The sequence below is a fragment of the Rhinatrema bivittatum genome, chromosome 2 (genome assembly GCF_901001135.1).
Source record: "Rhinatrema bivittatum chromosome 2, aRhiBiv1.1, whole genome shotgun sequence".
NCBI lineage: Eukaryota > Metazoa > Chordata > Amphibia > Gymnophiona > Rhinatrematidae > Rhinatrema > Rhinatrema bivittatum.
In genome coordinates, this window is record NC_042616.1 from 150,875,230 (window position 1) to 150,896,652 (window position 21,423).

The following is a 21,423-nucleotide window of genomic DNA, read 5'->3' on the forward strand; positions in this document are numbered from 1 at the left end:
CATGGAATTCTAAGTTTTCCCGTCCAATTATTTTCAAAGATGCGATATCCGCAGACTCTTGCGATTCTGGCGGCCAGCCCATAGCAAAGCACCAGTTACTTACCAGGGGCATTCAATACTTTTTGTCCCGGACCTGGCTAAGACCACTGCTGACCACCGGAAAGCTTTTCTTGCCTTTCGGCTCCGACTTCAATCTTTAGGGGTGCAGTCTGGCCTTCTCTACCCAGCTCAGATGAGAGTCACCTGCCACAATCAAACTAAGCTCTTCCATCGTCCTAGTGACTTAGAAGACTTTCTCTTAACTCTGGAACAAGCGCCAGGTATGGTCACTTGAACTTCTTAGTAACCCTTGACCTGAAGGTTTACTTTGGCTTTTTGTGCCTGCCTGGCTTTTGCTTCTAACCGAAGTTGAGTATTTAGATCCTTGCCAAAGTAATACTTATGAGCATTTTTATTACTAGAGGGTTTTTTTTTATTTTTGACATCTGCGATTCGCAGCTTCTTGTTTAATGTCTCCATAAATTATTTTTTCTCTTCGTAAGGCTCACTGCCTGCATTTCTTTCCATGGATCATTGACTTTTTTTGAATTTTTTTTTCTTTCATTATCTTATCCCATTTACATTGTTTTTTGTGAGTTTCAGGAGCTTCTGACCTGCCTTGAGGCTCTTTTTTTTGTTCTCGTTTGCAACTGGTGCATATGCACTACACAGTTTTTGTGGACTTTGAAATTTTTTCTATACCCATTCCTGTTTTTGGCTTCTTTCTTTCTTTCTTCATACATCTCCTACCTTCTATTTTTTTTCTATGGCAACATCTAAACCCACTGGACAAGTGATGTCTGAATCTCATTTTTACCAGCTAGGTGTGAGGATACAAATGGTACATCTCATTGTCCCTAGTAAGGAATCAATTTTTGGGGGGGTTCCGGATGGTTTCTAAAATCTCTGCCTTTACCATGGCCTCACTGAATGTGAATGGCTTCACACATCCCATTAAGGGGAAAACAATTTTGACTTATCTTCAATCTTTACACGCAGACATTGTCCTCATCCAAGAGACTCACTTATCATCTAAAGAGTCTCTCAAGCCTCAATAAAAATGGGTAGGGCAAGATTTTTTCAGCCCAGCCATAAATAAAAAATGAGGAACAGCTATCTTGGTTCACAAATGTCTTGGCACACATTCTGCAGATACTAATGGCCGCTGGAATCTATTGCAACTACAGATTCACACGGAAAAGTTTATATGCACCGAATGCTGATAAGCGGGATTTCTTTCATTTCTTTCATTTCTTTCATTTCTTTCATTCTACTTTTGCACAATTGCTAGCCATAGATTCCTCACAATGCATCATCGGAGGAGATTTCAACCAGCCTATGGACCCTATACTGGACAAGAAAATGTCAGCCAGACCCAACTACTCTAAATCCACTTCTGCACTATGACATCTCACCACTTCTTTCGGCTTTTCCGACCCTTGGAGATTATTGCATCCTACTGCTTTGGACTATACTTTCTACTCATTTCCCCATTCATCCTATTCTCATATTGACTATTTTCTCACTTTCCACTCATTGATCCCACAGGTTCAATAAGCCAACGTTTGTCCTACCCTCATTTCAGATCATGCAGTTCCAACTGCTCCTATGCTCCAGATAATATAAGTACTGCAGCACATGTATCTGACCTGAAATGCTGTGCCTGACCGTCCACTGTCCAGGCCATACATCCCTACAAGGGCCTGACCTGAAACGCGATGTTTTAAGGTGTTTAAGAAACACCTTAAAACATGGCTCTTCAGACAAGCCTTCCGAGAATCTCAACATTACTCGGACACTGGTCAAAGGACATAACAGGTCACCAGGGAACCTCTGGGCATATGACATATCAGGACTTTAAGGAGATACTTGATCATCCATTACTTCCTTAGCATATTCCTCCAATCATGATTCAACGCCTCACATCCTTCCCCTCTCCCTACTCCTCCTTCCCTCCATCCTTCAGCCAGATTCTCATTGCTACCCTATGCCTTAGGCCCCTGCCACGCCTTATCTATTATGCAGTCTCATAATGATACTCCATTAAACGTATTATTCGATGTTACGCCCACAGCCGCCCCAGTTGTTGTTGCTCTATATATTATGTTATTCATTGACGAATTATTTTACTGTTGTTTGTTATTGTTGACTTGTTCCATGTTCATTGCTCAATGTTCTATGTAACGCCATAGCCGCGACTGTTCTGTTTAAATGGAAACCGATATGATTTGATATTTTGTTCAAGAATGTCGCTATAGAAAAATTCTAAATAAATAAATAAATAAATGCTGTGCCTGTCCGTTCACAGTCCAGGCCTTATGTCCCTATAAGGGTTTGACCTCAATTGCTTTGCCTGTCCATCCAGGCCTTATGTCCCTACAAGGGTTTGACCTCGATTGCTTTGCCTGTTTGTCCAGGCCTTATGTCTCTACATAGTATTGAACTCTGTCCTCGACTGCTGTGCCTGTTCATCCAGGCCTTTTGTCCCTACAAGCGTTTGACCTCAATTGCTTTGCCTGTCCATCTAGGTCTTATGTCCCTAGGTGGGATTCACCTCTGTCCTCGACTGCTATGCCTGTCTGTCCAGGCCTTAAGTCTCTACATGGATTGACTCTGTCCTCGATTGCTTTGCCTGTCTGTCCAGGCCATATGTCCCTATGTGGGATTCAACTCTGTCCTCCACTGCTGTGCCTGTCTATCCAGGCCTTATGTCCCTACAAGGGTTTGACCTCAATTGCTTTGCCTGTCCGTCCAGGCCTTATGTCCCTACAAGGGTTTGACCTCGATTGCTTTGCCTGTCCATCCAGGCCTTATGCGCCTACAAGGGTTTGACCTCGATTGCTTTGCTTGTTTGTCCAGGCCTTATGTCCCTAGGTGGGATTCACCTCTGTCCTCGACTGCTGTGCCTGTCCGTCCAGGCCTTATGTCCAGTCCTAACGGCTGAACCCTCGTTGTAAAGGGAAACCTCATTCTCTGGCAATTCAAACTAGTAATCCTTCACAGCATGGATCCTTAAATAAAACAAACAGTTTTCTTTGGTTTCAGGGCAGAGAAGAGAACTTCCTCCGTCTTGCTTATGAAGTCATGATCTGTTTTCAAATGCTTAAATCCTAACAATTTGTACCATTACACACTCTATGGGCCAACCCATTCCAAGGAGCCCTTTCCTGCTCAAAGGAATGGGAACTCTCCCTGTTGTTGCAGTCTATCTTACCACCTGTTGACCCATGTTCAGAACAAGAAAAGATCTCCAAGCTACTTAGACTGTGGCAAACACAACACAGTGAGACCATGCTCACAGTGAGACCCTGCTCCAGGTCGCCATGCTTTGAAGGCTCGTGCTCCACTCTAGTGGCCAACCCATTCCGAGGAGCCCTTCCCGGAGAAAGGGAACTCTCCCCAGGTGTAGCCAGCCTGTATCTACCCTCTGACCATGTTGAACCGCTGTTTACATGGTAACCTCCTCCACCTCAGCCTTGAAAATTCTCTTTTGTATATCTGCTAACTCTACCAGATTTTAAAAGACCAGGGAGAGCTCACTAGACGCCAATGGAAACACCCCACTCTAGGGGCAAACCCATTCTAGGGAGCCCTTTCTTGCACAAAGGAAAGGGAACTTTCCCCGGGTGTAGCCAGCCTATATCTACCCTCTGTGCCTTGCTGCCATACACCAGATGACTCACTCAACTCCTTGTGGTGTTCTGGCCACTATCATGGTTGCTCAGTGTGTTGGTGCTAGTCTTTCTGCTTGCTATGTTCCTCCTTCATTGTGCTGTAGGATGTCGATACTACTTGTCTTGCCGCTTCGCCTGTCGTGCTGCCTTCAAGGGTTCATGCATCTCTTATCAGTGCTCTCTTTTGAAGCTGTGGTGTGTTTTTGGCACTCTCACTGCTATTTTGTGCCTCTATTAAAGCACTCTTCTTGCCACTCCTGGTACACCTTTGCCCCTTTAAAGTACCTTAGGCTATTCATGCCACTTTGGTGCCACTTTGCCACAGTCTAAGTATCTTGGAGCTGTTTTGTTGTTCTGATGATTGCTCCCCAGAAGTTTCATCAAAATTTATAAGAAAACCCCAATTCTGCAGCCAAAAATAGGCTGCAAATACTTCCCCCCTTGACTTTAATGGTAACCGGAAAAACGAATGCACGTATCAATGAATCGGGGTGCCACTGAACAAATACAATGTATCTGGGCCCTGAAGAATACGTATCCCGAATGCAATGAATACTTTCTGGCTGCACGTCCCTATAATCCAATATATATAGGTAATACAGATAGCTACTATATGTCCCCAGTAGTAAGAGCAGGGGTGCGGCTCAGAATTTTCTTCCCATGCAGTCTATCCGCTCTGCAAAATTGCAATTGCAAGCAAAACCTGGCAGTAGTCTAAATGCTGCTGGAGATGACCCAAACCATATTCTTAAGAGGACCTAGTACAGGGAGGCTGGCTCTTCATGTTCAGACTTTATTTCTAAGTCACAATCATTGCTGGCATGCTTTTGCCAAAGGGGCTACCCTTCACGTGTTCTAAAAAGAGCAACTGAGATTTATTGTTTATTCCACGCTCACATGAATCCTCTGTGTCCTTCCATTCTCAGATAGGTCCAAACAGGTCTGTCAGATCATCTGACAACACTGGTCTATTCTTAATCCGCATCCAGTGTTTCATAAGGTTCCCATGATAATTCAGTCCAATCTGAATTACCATGTTTTCTACAACCTTCCCTTCCAGTTCTTGGTCACCATTCTTGTCTACAGTGTTCAGTCTGCCCTTTATCACTTTCACTTGTTGAATTTGTACATCCTATTATATAGGCAAATCGTATCCATTGAATCACACCTCTGACTGTACTACAAGAGGTATTATATATGTGATTCTTTGCCCTTGCCCCTTGATCTATATTGGTAAAAAGATTCGCCCACTAAGGACTAGGATAATTGAACACAGATCCAGTTTCCAGTCAGGTCATGTGGAGGCTCCACTTGTTGCTAGTTGATTGTCTTCCTCGCAATCAATTGCTGATTTTGAGGTTTTTCACACTCGAATATTGCCCTCCCCCTAGTCATGGAGGCGATATTTCTAACTTATTAATTCGCTGTGAACAACACTGGATTTTTTAGCTTAACTCCCTAACACCAGCAGGCCTTAACCAAGAAATAGAATGGTTAGTCTATTTGTAGAATTTCCCATTTCTAAAATTATTTTAACCTGTTGCTTTCCTTCTTCCTTCTTTCTCTTTCTTTTTCTTTTATGTGACTCCGATTAGTGATTTCCTTTCTTACATTATTCCTCTTTTCTTATTCTGGCAGTTTTAGCCATCTATTTGGCTTATACACATACAGTGGGGTTAGTTTCAATTTTCTTTTTGGTCGTGTTCTTTCCTACATTTTAGTTAGTTCTGTTCCCTATCAGGTATTCTTTACACTCACTTTTTAATATCTGTTTTCTTTCAGGTCATCTTCCTCTATGGCCTTTTAAATGCTAATGTACTTTGTCATGTGATCTTACTATCCTATTTGTGATTGGCCCATGATTTTTTGGTGGGCTTTCTAAGAATTTTTGAAAACCGCTTAAATTTTCCCTTTACAGTAGGCATTCCAAATTTACATTTGGCAGGTCCATACATTTCACATCACTGGTACGTACAGTTTATTGTGTTTTTTTAGTCTCTCATTTCTATCTTTCCATTTTTTCCTAGGTATTTCCTCTTACCTATGAGCATGTCTTTCTTAGATAAACCGGATTCTTTACCTGACACTTGTAATATTGCACCTTTTTTACAACAGGCTGTTTACTTTTATTTTTATGAAGTTCATGATTACACATTTTTCTATTTTTCCTAATAATTGTCATTATTATTATGTTTTACAGCACTTGTGAGCTTGTGAATTTATAAATCACATCCGGTATGGTTAAGATATATATTTCTTATCATAATACTTTTGCTTTTATTACAGTGTGTCTTTTACTTTATCTTTTTACTTTGCTTTTTCTTAATAATTCCTTACAGGATGCCTCCCATTTAGAAAAACTCAGAAATGTATACCTTTGTTTTGAGTATGTGCTTTGTGTCTTCCCTTGTTTATTGTTAGCTGTCATACATGTCACTGTTCTTATTTAGATTTTGTTTTTGTTTAGATAACAATCTTTGAAAATTGTTCTTCGTGCGTCCCTCCCAACACAACTCCTATGGCGAAACATGGCCATGTTGGTGGACTGTAACTTTAATATTTCTTAGAAGCTTATTATATAAACCTGTTCTCCTGAGACATCCCTTGTATTGTTGTCACTTCATTTAACATGGAACAGCATTATTGACTGGCTGCACACCCTCTTCCTTACTATGTGCTCCTTTGTGTGATCATTATTTATTCCATACCAACTCTTTTCACTTTACAAATGCCAACATTTGCCTTGAGGATGGTGCTGAATTTATGTAAGATTGGCACCATCCACCAGTGTGGCCAGTGCCATTATGATATATGGCTCAAGCCTGGCCATATTAATATTTTGGGCCCAGAGTGGGATCAGAGGCACCCAAGGAGGCCCCAGCCAGTGAGGCTTGACCCTGGGTTTAGATTTTCCTGGGAAGGAGGGGGTTTTCAGAGCTGTAGGAGGCCTTTTTTTTTTTTTTTTAAATGTTAAGAATCTGAAAATTCCATTTGAAATAAGAATGGCCTCAGTACCATTTTTTGAATGTGTTTCAAAACGATTGCACATCTTTAGTGTTCTCTAGGCTGCGGTACTCATGTACAGCAGTAGTGAATACCACAGCAACTAACCTGGGTTGAAACTGGGTGATGACTCTCAGTTTTAAAGAGATCTAGTAATAGACTCACCATAGTGCCTATTTTTAGCATGAGGAAAAAAGAAAATTCAAGGAATTATATACCAGTCAATTTAACTTCAGTACCTGGGAAAATGTCAGAGTAGATCATTAAGCAATCATTAAATTTTCAAGTATCTAAATGGTGGCAAGTTGTTAGCAGCATGCTAGAGATGGTGCTTAGGAGCTCCTTACTAAATTAGTTTATAAAAAGCAAATGGTTTTAACAAATGGTGCATAACTGACTAGATTTGTTGTGATGAAAGCCCTTTAATGAGAAACTGATAGTATATCACTGGTGATAAATAACCAACATGATTTTGTGAAGAACAAATCAAGACAAATAAAACTTGTTTTCCTGTGAGTAAAGGACAAGCAGTAAATGTGATATATCTTGATATCAATAAGGTTTTTAACTCCATCTGATGTGATGTATTTATAAACAAAAGTAAGAAGTATACTTGATAATAATCAGATGAAAGAGAGACGCGATTAATGGTCAATGTCAACTAAGAGGAAAGATAATGTGGTTTCAAATGGATCAATCCTGTTCTGCTATTATTTAATGGCATCATTAACAAGTAAAAAGTGTAACATTCTAGATAGCCTCATTTCAAACATTCCCCCCCTCACCCATGGATTTGTTTTTCAAAAGAGTCAACTTTGCTATCCTCCAGCTTTGCTCTCTTTCAACTGTAAATTTCATTTCATGCAACTAAAGTTCCTCTTGCCCTCTGTCCGGACATTACGTTTCTTTTGGATCATGCAGTGGTTGTGCAGTTCTAAGCACCTGAATTTTCCCACCATGCATTTCCTATGGGAAAATGTTCCATTTGTCCCCTTTTATGCCCTCTGCCCCACCATCATTCCCAAACTTTGAAACCCCCCACCTCCACGCAAAGTTTTGTTCATTTAAAAGTTATGGGATGGTGGACGAGAGGTTATGGAAAATGCTAGCTTGGGAGGAGTTGCAGAACCCTTGAAAGACAGAATCAAAACTCTGTTGTCAAAATTGTTGGCATCCTTCCCTGCTTCTGACAGTTTAAAGATGGATTTTCGGAAAAGGTGAATGTTTTCTACAGTTTATTCTGCTGTTGGGTCTTGTGCGGGCGAGTGTGGAGTCTACTGCCTTAGATGCTGCAAGGGTGTTCTGAACTTTTATCTTTATGTTTCAGTATTGATACAGTCCCCTCAGTAATATCATCAGGCCATAATTTTTAAACAAATGCTCTGCAAAAGTCATAAAAACAGTACTTTCTATGGTTCATATATTGCATATGGAAATAAACATTCCTTATTTGCACTTCTACCACAGCTAGCAAAATAACATTTTTGTGGGGTGGAATACAGATAGCTATTTCACCTTTTCTTGACTTACTATGAGAAAGCAGCACTTGAACTATAATAAAAAAGTAACAATATGCAAGACATACGACAGAAATGTATACAGAGCTAGCACCTCAAGGTGGCTAAGAGATGGTTTTAAATGCTCAGGAAGTCTACTGCAATAAAGCAGCATTTTTCAAACCTGTGTGTGCTTCTAAATGCTGATGTGCAATAGGAGAAACAGAAAACTTGGTTATATGAAGCAATCTAATCTAATGAAAGACAGCTGAAATGCCATTTGATAGATAATATCCCTTTGAAATTCTCTCATGCACTTCTTTCTCTCTAATTCTGCATTCAACTAGATGAAAACAGACTTGAAATCTGCAACTTTATTTGGAAAATACACAAATCACTGAAACCGTGCCATCTCTTTTTGTAGGAAACTCCCTCATAAAAGTGAAAGGGTAGTGAATCTTACTGGCACAAGGGAACTTTCTTCTTAAGGACACATGTTCCTCCATTTTGGCAGTATCGCACTGGGCATTCTGTGAAATAAAATAAATAAGGATGACCAGAACCAAGCGACCCTGCAGCCCGAAAGCATGAAGAATGTCAATATCATCCACCAGAGAAAATGAGCTGTTTGCAAATGTTTATCTTTCGATAATTATTCAAACCGTGTGTCTACTCTTCCTATTAATTGTTTAAACGTGAGGATGAACAGATGTTTGCCTTCTGCTATATGCCCTTGTTACTCATTAGATGCTGATGGTACTTACAGGCACATAAAACCCTGGAGAAGTCAGTCTCAACAGAATAAAATGTTCTTTAGTTTATTTCACAAATAACATTTTAATTCATTTTTATAACCAGATAACTATCTAATCCTGAAAGCTAATATGTTATGTGAAATTCTGAATTTGTCCCAGGGCACAGAAAATGAACAGTGAGAAACAAATTATATATATATAAAATTTAAAAGAAAGGCATAATACTCTGTTTTGATGTTGTTAAAGATATTTGCAGTTTCCTTCAACTACAGTTTATCATTCTCCTCTTTAGTTTAAAACAATTAATGATATCAGTAAAATGAATTATGTTTTTCTTGTTCAGAGTAACCAAATTAACAGTGTCCATAAAATCTCCTTGAAGCCATGCGGAATGCCATAAATCATTTTATATATTTATTAGATTATTTGGGTTAGTGTAATCACACTCACCCAAAATAGTTTCAATTTAAAACAACAACAACAGCAATATTTGCATAATCCTGTCACCTATCCACTGATCTTTTCACAGCATTATAGCTGGCACTGCATCTAAACATTCACTTTAATACAACTGCAGGACTCAGTTGAGTTAGACAGATTATTGCTGCTTTTCATTACTCTACTAAACTAGATCGTTAGAAAATACTTTCATTCCAGGTGCATAGCTACAGCTGCACAGTATATTTTCCATTTGATGTTTGCCACCATTCAGCAAGCATTGACCATGAAGTCTTCCATCAAAACACTATTGTTCAGAATAATAACTTTTTCTTTGCTATCAGTCTGGGGGTTAAATAAAATCACCCTGGCTTGCTATTCAAATGGAGTTTTGATATGAAATTGACTACCTGAGCAGCTAGATTCATCGAGGCTGAAATCTATGCAGTCTGTGACACCATCACAGCGCTGGGAGACTGGCACACATGTATTATTCGATTGACAAAGCAGAGAACCATTGAAGCACTCTTTACTGCCTGAAAGAAAGCAACATGGGGGTCATGGTCAGAACCATCATTACGACTTTTATTTGTACAGTGTTTTTATCCAAAATCAATGGAAAATGAATAAAATAGAATAGGACAGAATGCATCTTTCCTAAGTCAAATGTGATTCTTTTAACAGGGGAATTTTGTTGACCCTAATAATTCAACCTGCACCAAAATTTAGACAAACCACTAGGATTTAATATCCCCACACTTGAGAAAGTATCCTTAATATGCACAGAATGGGCAGGACCTTACTTGACATCTCATTACAAAAATGCCAAAAGACAGAGAGGCCACTTTTCAAAGAAAGTTGACCCAGCCGTCTCCATTTAGGGGCCTAAGGTTCAGCACAGTTTTAGTGGAAATTAGGAACCAATCCTTTAGACAGAAACTCTGTATAACTTACGGTTCGAAAACAGAGGCCCCTAAATTTAGGGATGCAATTCACTTTCCTAAATTTAGATGCTTAAAGGGGGTTATTTTCTAACTATATCGCACGCGTGCGATAGCTAGATCGGGGCGGAGTTGGGGTGGACACTGTGTAAACTTCACTGGCGGCGATAAGGTATGACCCTTTATTGCTGCCAGTAGCGTGCCCAATAGTGCTACCTTTCATGATGGCACTATTGGGTGCGAAAGCCGGCAGCGATAACACCGCGGTGGTGCCATCACTGTCAGCTTTCGCAGGCCTGCCCCCCCCCCCCCCACTTCGCCCCCCTGCCCTCCGTTACCGTGCAATTCACAAAGCCCTGCAATTTTAGAAAATCCAGGACTAAGTTAGGCACCCCCAACAATGGAAGCAAACTTTGGATCAGACATGAGGATGGACACAAAAATAAAATACTATGACACACCAAACAACTAAATGGGCAAGGACAAAGATTTCACATTTAGAAGCCCACAGACTCTCCCACCTCTCCTACCAAGGTGACCTCTCCACTCACCACCAGAAACCAGCATGTCAAATGCCAGGTCAAAAAATATAAAACATAATAATTTCCTTACTGGGTCAGACTAAGAGTACAACAGTGGCCAATCTAGGTCACAAGGACCTGGCAGGATCCTGGAAAGTAATTAGAATCCATGCTGCTAATGCCCAGGAATATGTAATGATTTTCCCCAAACTACCTAGTTAATAACGGTTTATGGACTATTCCTGTAAGAACTTATCAAAACCTTTTTTAAAGCCAACTACCCTAACTGCCTTTACCACATTCTCTGACAATGAATTTCAAACCTTAATTGTGCATAGAGTGAACAATTATTTTCCCCATAGTTGTTTAAAATGTGCTACTTACTAACTTCAGTGTCCCTGAGTCTTTGTATTTTTTGAAAATGTAAACAACTGATTTGCATTTATCTTTTGTATTCCATTCATGATTTTAGAGACCTCTATTATATTTCCCCTCAGCAGTCTCTTCTCCAATCTGAATAGCCCTAACCTCTTTAGCCTTTTCTCATGGGAGGGGGGGGGGTGAAGGGGTGTGCATTATTTTATCATTTTGATTCCCTTTCTCTGTAAATTTTTCAGTTCAGCTATATATCTTTTTTTAGGTGCAGTGACTAGTATTGTCTGTATAGCACTCCAGATGCGGTCTCACCATGGAGCTACGCAGAGGTATTATGATAGTCTCTGTTATGATATTCTCCATTCCTTTCCTGATAATCCCTAATATTCTGTTTGTTTCCTTGATTGTTGCTTCACACTAGGGATGTGCAGAGGGACGCCATATGTTACATTCAGGATTTGTATTCGTCGGGGGGCGGATACATTGCATTTGTCCATATGGCGCCCCGATTCGTTAATACATCCATTTTGATTTGTTCCCCCACTAAAATTAAATTAACTACAACCCCCCCACCCTCCTGACCCCCCCAAGACTTACCAAACGTCCCTGGTGGTCCACCTGGGGGTCCGGGAGCCATCCCTGCACTCACACCCTTGGTGCTGGTTTCAAAATTGTGCCGATAGCCTTTCAGCCCCTGTCACATGGCCATCGGTGCCATCTTGTGCTCCTATCATGTGACAGGGGCTGACCAATGGCACCAGTAGCCCCTGTGACATAGTATGGGCAAAGGCTATCGGCGCCATTTTGATTACTGGCAGCCAACAGTCCGAGTGCAGGAGGTTGCTCCCGGACCCCCGCTGGACCAACAGGAACTTTTGGCAAGTCTTGGGGGACCCTCCTGACCCCCACAAGACTTGCCAAAAGTCCAGCGGGGGTCCGGGAGTGACCTCCTGTACTCTGGCCGTTGGATGCCAGTACTCAAAATGGCACCGATCGCCTTTGCCCTCACTATGTCACAGGGGCCGACGGTCAGCCCCTGTGATGGGGTGAGGGCAAAGGCGATCGGCTGCCAGTATTCAAAATGGCGCCGATCGCCTTTGCCCTCACTATGTCACAGAGGCCGATGGTGGGCTCCTGTGACGGGGTGAGGGCAAAGGCGATCGGCGCCATTTTGAGTACTGGCATCCAACGGCCGGCATGCAGGAGGTCGCTCCCGGACCCCTGCTGAATTTTTGGCAAGTCTTGTGGGGATCAGGAAGGTCCCCCAAGACTTGTCAAAAGTCCCTGGTGGTCCAGCGGGGGTCCAGGAGAGACCTCCTGCAAGCCGGCCGTCGGATGCAAGTACTTTTTGTATGCTAGCAAATTTATTTCACACAAAGCCAATACCATCCATGCAAACGCTAACATTAGTCACTCCAATCTCTTTCACCAAATTCACTGGATCCAGACCACACTGGAGCAGTTGTATCAGAAAGTCCCATAACAGAGGCATAAATGTAGAAGAGGACATCTAAGCTTTGGTAGAAAATGGTTGCCTTCTGACCATCCCTACTCATTCTTTCTTGATGCCTTGTGAGAGGTACTTATCCCTGCAAATTGTATTAGCCCCTGAGGGTGCCCCTATATCAGTGACTAGCCAGGTGGGTAGGCCTCCCATGAAACTGTTGTTCTGGCTTTAACATCTGAATGCTTGCAATGGTCTTTGGTCATTCCAACCAAAGCATAAGTAGCAATGATCATGACAACCATGCCACTAACTTGGAGATGGCAGAAAAAGAACTGTTAGGGTCATAACTAACACTGCATGCAGATTACACCAATACCCTCCTAGAATCTTGATGAAATCATTCCATTGCAGTTAGAGTCATAATCACTATTCAATGCAGGTTACTCCTATTGGCTACCCTCATGGTCTGCGTTGACACTATTTTATGCTTTCATTATCCCTTCACTAATTTAAAATAAGGATTTTCTGTGTTTACCTGATGCCTTTTTGAAGTTTGTGACCTTCCACCATCTATTCTGAGAGGGCAATTTAGTCATGCACTATTTTTTTCTGTGATAAAATGTTTCTTGACATTGTTCCTGAATCTATATTTTTGGAGCTTCATATCATGACACCATCATTCTAGAACTTCCTTTCTATTAACAAAGGTTTACTTATGCATTATCAAACTCTTTCAGTTATTTAATATCTCTAACATATCCACCCTCTCCCTCTTGTCCTCTAAGACATACATATTTATGTCCTTAAGTCTCACCTCACACAGGTTTTGGTGCAAATCTCACACCATTTTGCTGACTCTAGTTTAACCCTTCTGAGATACAGATGTAGATTTTAAAAGTCTGGTGCGTGCAACAATTAAGGGGTGCAAGCACAAGTCAGGTTCGCACACACCCACTAATTTTAAAAGCTAGTCAGATGCACATGTATCTCCTGCTGCACGCACATCTAAAACAATTTCATGCCTAGGTGCGCGAACATATCCCCTGCCACGTAAATTTACTTCTGCTATGGAGGAGGTGTAATTTAAAAGTAAAAAAAAAAAACACCCAGGGGTTTAAAGGGTCCGGGGTAACTGAGGGAGTGCAGACTATCAAACCTGAGCAGGGTTTGAAGGTCCTAGCTGTTAACTGGGTGAAGTGGTGGATGAACTAGTGAAACTGACAGTGGCATGGATGCATGTCGCTTTCAGATTTCCCCGGCTTACACAGTAGAAGCAGGATTTATGTGCATAGGCACGTACCCTCTTAAAATTACACAGTCAGGCTATGTCACAACATGTGCACATATATGTGTGCAAATTATAAAATTGTCGCATATCTGAGAGCGCACTGAAGTATACATACCATGGTGCGCCCACGCGCCAGTTTGAAAGTTACCATCCCAGCTACCAAAACTGAAGATGATGACTGGCCAAATCTGCATAACTGGCTTTTCAACTGCCTGAAAGTGTAGGTATACTTTCACATTGTGTCTGTTTTTAGTCGTATTAAAAAGTGGCAGTCAAGGATGGGGGGGGGGGGGGGGTGGATATGTTAGGAGTGTGGTTGAAAACAATGCATATACATGAAAGTTTTTAAAAAATGTATATTTGGAAGTACCATTTGAAATGAATTAAAGTGCATGCATACTTGGGCTCTGTTGCAGGATTGCCTGAACCTGTTTTTTTTATTTTTATTTTTTTTATTTTTTAGTGTGTGAATCTGTTGATGTTAGATCTAAGGTGTGAAATAGGACCAGAGTTGTATTATGATGATACATGGTACCTGAATGGAAACAAGCTTTGAATATCCATTGTCATTATTCTACAGATATTGCATGTGTAACCCTGGCTGGGGGGTTTTAAGTCCCAAGGGCACAGAAACATATTTATTCCTTGGGGCTGCTCCAGTTTGCACTTCTCACATAACTTTACTCTCTGTCCCAAGGGTGGAATCCTTTTCGTGAAGGGTAACTCTCGCTTGTGCCCCAAGCAGTGGTGTATGTGTGTCTCTTTCTCTGTGGTGCATCTCAAGGGGTGATATGGCAGGACAAACCAGGTAGGACAAGGCACTGGATGTTAAATTTAATGTTTACTGATTCTTTAACAATTAATTTTAAGTACATTTTTCACAAAGGTGAATTTACAGCTGTCTGGTGTGCAAAGGTGTTTTTTTTTCCCTTCTGGGTAGGTGTCCTTTATCTCAGGGATCTGGTTAAAGCTTCCCATGGTGATTTTAAAGTGTACAAAGCTCTCCCAGTGGGCTAAACAGAAATCCTATTGGAGGGGTTCCCTCAAACATGGAAAGTCCTACCTGTGTCCAGTTTATTCACGATTGCCCAGCCTGTCCTGGTCCCATGGGGTGGAGATCCTATTGGGAAACTCCAAGATCGTAGTCCTTCCCATTGATGTTGGTACTGATGACTTCTCTTGCAAGAAAAGTCTTTAGAATGTGGGAACCAGGCTAACTCAGTCCTGGAATCCAATGGGGGCGAGTGAATCAAAAAGCTTCCCCACAAACAATATACAAATACCGGCTCTCTGAAAATCCACTGGTACTTGCCCCATCTAGGGAGTAGATTAGGGCTAATAAGTCTTTAGTCCTTGTCCTTTGTGTCCAGGGAGCGAGTCTTCTCCAAAGGGTGCAATGTTTAAGCAGCCATCCCTTCTGAAAACAGGAAACATCTTAGCCATCAAAAATGTCACGCTGTGGGTGCTGTCATTGGTGCTTGCCTCACCTTGGCAATAGAGTGGGCTCACGGGTCTTCAGCTCCTTCATGGAGTCCCGAAAGGGGATCCAGCAAAAATCTATCTCACTGTAAAAAACCAGGAGGGAGATTGTCTGGAAGAGAATGCACTGCGAGAATTCTCCTTCAAACTGAATTACGTGATGAGGCAGGGAGGCCTCACCAGAGAGTGGAAAAGCTGCATCCCCACTGCTCTGAATCTAAATCAAAATGTTCATACTGATTTACTAAAAACAGCTGCATTAAATAGGATGAGGCATCCAATCCAAACCCTCCAGGTTGGGAGGGGCAGAAAGGGATGGAAGGCTCATAAGTGTAAAGGTTCTTAGCAGGGACCTCGGGCCAACTAGTGGCCGACCCAAGGGGCTGCCACACATGTAAGGAAACATTCTGTTTCATCTTTATGTACATCACCTCTCCAGAAATGTCACTAAAGTCTGTGAATAAACAGAGTGGATGAGAAATTATTGTCTCCTTATCTGGAGGGATGTTCCAAAGAAAGACAAAATATATTTAGGTTCATGCCTTTATCAGAATCTATTCACAGAATGCACTAAAGCTGTCTGGAAGCATGGCCTCTCCAAGTGAGGGCTTGATTTACTAACCTTTATTCCCATAGACACAGACTGGGAAAAAAGCCATAGTAAATCAGACCAATAATCATGTGAAAAGAATCAGAAACTGATTAGGATGACATAAGCTGAAATATATGACTTTCTCTTTGCTTCATCTACTGTTTCACTGGGATGAGTAGATTTATGTAGAAAAGCACACATGAAAAGACTGGTGTCATGTCTGAAGGCAGAGGCAATGTATTTATACTACCACAATTACATACCTATTCAGCACAAGACAAACCACCCAGAATGAAGTTGCTTTCTCTGACCTAGTTAGTTTGATTTTTCAGTTGGGACTAACATTATTGGTCAAGGCAGTACACTTCCAAAACAAACCAAAATGTGATTTTGTAATCTTCAAATTGACATGGCACACAATGAGGAAAGTGTGTTATCAGTGAAAGAGAAAATAGTACTAATAAAGCCAATGCTATCCGCTTATATGAAAATTGCCCATGTCTTATAAAATCCAACAATACAAATAAAGCAAATTAAAATAAATAAAATACCCCATGCATAAAAGTATGTAACCTGGGGAGTACAGCTGGAGAGACTCTCTTTTCGCTAGGGGAAGTGGCCAGAAGGACTGCTAAGGGGCCGAGAACATCGAGGTTTGTGTTTGAGAGGAGTGCTCAGACACGCACCCCTGTGACATCATCTGCCTGAGACGTTCCTACCGGGATAAAAGCCAGGGGTTTGCGGCAGAACCTTTGGGAGTACAGTTGGAGAGACTCCCCTTTCACTAGGAGAAGTAGCCAGAAGGACTGCTAAGGGGCCAAGAACATCGAGGTTTGTGTTTGAGAGGAGTGCTCAGACACGCCCCCTGTGACATCATCTGCCTGAGACTTTCCTACCAAAATAAAAGCCAGGGGTTTGTGGCAGAACCTTTGGGAGTACAGCTGGAGAGACTCCACTTTTGCTAGGGGAAGTGGCCAGAAGGACTGCTAAGGGGCCGAGAACATCGAGGTTTTTGTTTGAGAGGAGTGCTCGGTCACGCCCTCCTGTGACATCATCTGCCTGAGACGTTCCTACTGGGATAAAAGCCAGGGATTTGCGGCGCCCAGCGGCAGGTGCGGTACCAAAGGGGCGAGCCCCTTGTGTGTTCATCATCCCTCGACAGCGCCCGAATAATAAGAAACATGGGCAGGAAAAGAAAAATAAAGGTTTTTCTTCAACATCAAATACTTCAACGGTAAGGGGTCCAATGGACACACATATAACTCGTATAGCTAATCTTGAATCTTTGAACCCCAATACTGAAGATTCCTTTTCATCGGGCTCAATACAGAGTCCAGGCCAACATTCATCACCTCAGAAATGTGAGATTAATACCGGTAGTGATTTTAATAATTCAAGTGTGTTTTTACCTATAGTAGAAAGCCCTAAGGAAAAGCCTAGTGAGGTAGAAAAGTTTGTTGAAGAACAAAATTGGAAGGTTCTATAAAGGCAGCAGCAGAGAAAATGGATTATATAACTGTAGATTTGCCAGATTTGAGAAATGTAACTCTAGTTGATGTATGGAGGTCAGTAAATAATATGGAGAAGTTACTGTCACAAGCAATGGCTCAGTTTGGATCTTTCAATAATGAGACAAAAAATAAACTTCAGGAACATATAATACGTTTAGATAAATTAGAAAATCAATGTTTGGTAGCTGCTCAACATATTGTTAACTTGCAAACATCGAGTATGTCTTTTGTTAAAGATAGCCTGGTGTCCCAAAGACAACTTGAAAGTTTGGAAAACGGGATTGGAAGTAGAAATCTCCGCTTCCTAAACTTTCAGGTTATTTATTTATTTATTTATTTATTTGATTATTTAATTATTTAGAATTCTTATATACCGACATTCTTGAAAGAAGATATCAAATCAAATCAAATCGGTTTCCATTGAAACTGAACAATCGCGGCTGTGGCGTTACATTGAAACAAGTAGTCAGAAACAGATAACATTATGAGTAACATTATAAGAAAACATTATAAGTAAAAAAAGGTAAAAATCAACAAATCAAACAAACAAACCAGTCTTCAAGATTAAACCCAATGTGAATGTGAAAGAGAACCAAGCAATTTAGATTGAGCATCAGTGCTGTGGTGGTGGTGTACTGATGGGCGAAATCTAAAAGCGATTAAGGATGGGGAAGGTCGGGGAAGGTCAGAGGAGGGGAGGAGAAGGGATAAGTGGCATTGACACTTGGTAGGGTGGACTAGTGAAGGTGGTCAGGGACGCGAATGAGGCTCTCTGGTGTCCAGTTATGTCCTTTGACCCGTGTCTGACTGTTCTTGAGACTCCGGGAATGCTTTTCTAAAGAGCCAGGTTTTGAGGTGTTTCTTAAAAGATTGAGTACAGGGTTCTAGACGTAGCTCCGGAGGTAGCGAGTTCCAAATGGTGGGCCCGGCTGTAGAGATGGCATGTTTTCTTAGGGTGGTTTTGATCGGTGGTGCGTATAAAGTTCCTTTATAGGCGTTTCTGATTGGTCTCTCGGATGTGTGTATGCTGAGCTGAGAGCTTAATTTGAGGTGGGCGATGCCATGAATGTCCTTGTGGATCATCATCAATATTTTAAAGGTGATCCTGGATTTGAACGGAAGCCAGTGAAGTCCTTGTAATATAGGTGTGATGTGGGCTCTTTTGTTTGAGTTTGTGAGTAATCTAGCCACAGCATTCTGGACCATCTGTAAGCGTTTGGTAAATATCTCAGGGAGGCCAAGGAGAAGAACATTGCAGTAGTCTAGCTTACAGGTCGATACAGTAAGGCCGCGGTAAAAACAGTGCGGCAGTGTCAGGCGCACCCTTCCTCCCCGCACGCACAGTTCTCTAGACCTAGCGCCAGGGCCATCGGAAGCACTAGGCGAACTAGGCGGTCGCCTAGGGCGCCAGCTTCCCGGGGGCGGCACTGCCCCGGTAAAATTAAGAGAGCTGCATTAAGCCGCCGCCCCCCCCCCCGATAAAAATAAAAGAGCCGCTGCCGGCAGCCCGCCCCTGCCCCGCGGTGCAAAAAAAAAAAAAAAGCTGTTGCATCCGCGGCTGCCCTTTTCTTCTTCCCGCCCCCCCCCTGACCCGGAACAGGAAGTGATGCGCGGGAAGCAGTGGCGTAGCCACGGGTGGGCCTGGGTGGGCAGGTGCCCACCACCCAACTTAGACCCAGGCCCACCCAACTGGCACCGGAACTGCAAGGCTGTCGCGGGATCCCATCCCCGCGACAGCGAACAAGAGAACCCACGCCTCGCGTGCCATCACGGCACACATGGGGAAGCGCTGCTGCGGCCGTATGGCCAACCGGTCTTCCTGTTCGGGGGGGGGGGAGCGGAAGCGCCGTGCGCAGCTTCCGCTTCCTCCCCCCAATGCAGGAAGATCAGCTGCCTCTCCTGCTGCCACCCGTTCTCCTGCTATCTTCGTACCAAACGGCCTGCCGAACTTCCTGTTTGGGGGAGCGGAAGCGCCGCGCACAGCTTCCGCTTTCTCCCCCAAAGCAGGAAGATCAGCTGCCTCTCCTGCTGCCACCCGTTCTCCTGCCATCTTCGGGCCAAACGGCCCGCCGAACTTCCTGTTTGGGGGTGGGGGAGTGGAAGCGCCGCGCACAGCTTCCGCTTTCTCCCCCAAAGCAGGAAGATCAGCTGCCTCTCCTGCTGCCACCGGCCTCCTGCTATCTTTGGGCGTCGGGCCGTATGGCCCGCCGATCTTCCTGCTTGGGGGGGGGAGGGAGGAAGCGGACGTTGTGCGCTGCGCTTCCGCTCCCCCCACCCCCCCGACAGGAAGTTCGGCGGGCAGTACGGCCCGACGCCCGAAGATAGCAGGAGTCCGGTGGCAGCAGGAGAGGCAGCTGATCTTCCTGCTCTGGGGGAGAAAGCGGAAGCTGTGCACGTGCTTGAATGTGTATGTGTGGAAGAGAATGGGAGTGTGTGTGGGTGAAAACTGGAGCCTGGGTGTGTATGTGGGTGAGAATGGAAGCTTGAATATGTAGGTGAATGGGAGCTCGTATGTGTGGTTGAGAATGGGAGCCTGGGTTTGTGGGTGGGTGAGAATGAGAGCTTGAATGTGTGTATATATGGGTGAGAATGAAAGCCTGGGTTTGTGTGGGTGGGTGAGAATGGAAGCTTGAATATGTGGATAAGAATGGGTGCTTGAATGTGTGTATGTGTGGGTGAGAATAGTACCTTAAATGTGTATATGTATGGATGAGAATGGGAGATTGAATATGTGTGGGTGAGACTGGGAGCATGGGTTTGTGGGTGAGAATGGGAGTCTGGGTTTATGTGTGTGGGTGAGAATGGGTGCCTGGATGTGCGTCTGTGTGTGCATAAGAATATAAGCCTGGGGAGGGGTGAGAAAGTGAGAACTTGAATGTGAGCTTGTGTGGGGGGGGGGGGGGGAGAGCATATGAGAGTGACAGCTTGAGTGTGTGAGAGGGAGTCTGTGAGAGAAAGCGTGTATGTGTGTGTGTGTGTGGAAGGGAAGAAGACAGTAATAGAAGAAAGACACTGAAAAGGAATTAGGAAATGAGTTATAAGGGAAAAAATGGGAAAAAGAGACCAGGACCAACTGATTAGAACAATACAAAGATCAGACAACAAAGGTAAAAATATATATCTATATTTTGAGATGTTAGCAATTTAAATATAAGCAACACAACCGCTCTCTCAAAATTTATGGACAGGTAGGAGCCGTGTATAAAATCGTAATAATAAGAAGGCTAAAGTACCACAAATCACCGTGAATTATGTTTGTATCATTAAGTAAACCTCATACTTAGGCGTAGATGTGAATGCTATGCTGCATAATTTGGCATTATTTATCAGTAAAAAAACAACTAGTAGACCTGCATGCCTACAGCCCACCCATGTTAACCTTGTGCCCACCCAAAAAATCAATTCTGGCTACGCCACTGGCGGGAAGGAGAAAGAGCCGTGCCGCATGAAAAAAAATAGCGGCGACAGCAGCATCGGCCCCTGAGCAATTGAAGCAGCCTGTAATCGAGAAAGGAGTCAGCAGCACGAGCCTCCTGTGGCCGATGGGATTCTTCCTTCTTGGCCTGTGGGGGCTGGAGGAGGCTGCGGCAGCTACCATTTGTTCTCGGGGGGGGGGGGGGGGGAAGGGGGTGAGAGAAAGAGAGAGAAGCAGCCAGCTAGCCTGTGTGTGATTGAGAGCCTGTGTGTAAGTGAGAGAATGTATTTGATCGAGAGCATGTGTGTGTGATTGAGAGAAACTGGTCAGAGAGCTGATGTATGTGTATATGTGAGAGACAATGAAAGTGACTGCTCAGAGAGATGACTGATGTGTGAGAGTGTGAGACAGTCAGGGATGTGACTGATGTGTGTGTGTGTGTGTGTGTG

At 43.1% G+C, this 21,423-nt stretch overlaps 1 protein-coding gene across 1 annotated transcript in view; it reads right to left on the reverse strand.

Moving 5' to 3' along the window:
* The window catches only part of MALRD1 (MAM and LDL receptor class A domain containing 1), a 954,719-nt gene that overhangs the window by 232,446 nt on the left and 700,850 nt on the right, over positions 1-21,423 (reverse strand). The window contains exons 36-37 of the mRNA XM_029587045.1: positions 9,816-9,941; positions 8,676-8,742 (exon numbers count right to left, since the gene is read on the reverse strand). Coding sequence (XP_029442905.1) covers positions 8,676-8,742; positions 9,816-9,941 — 193 coding nt within the window. The remainder of the gene's footprint in view (positions 1-8,675; positions 8,743-9,815; positions 9,942-21,423) is intronic.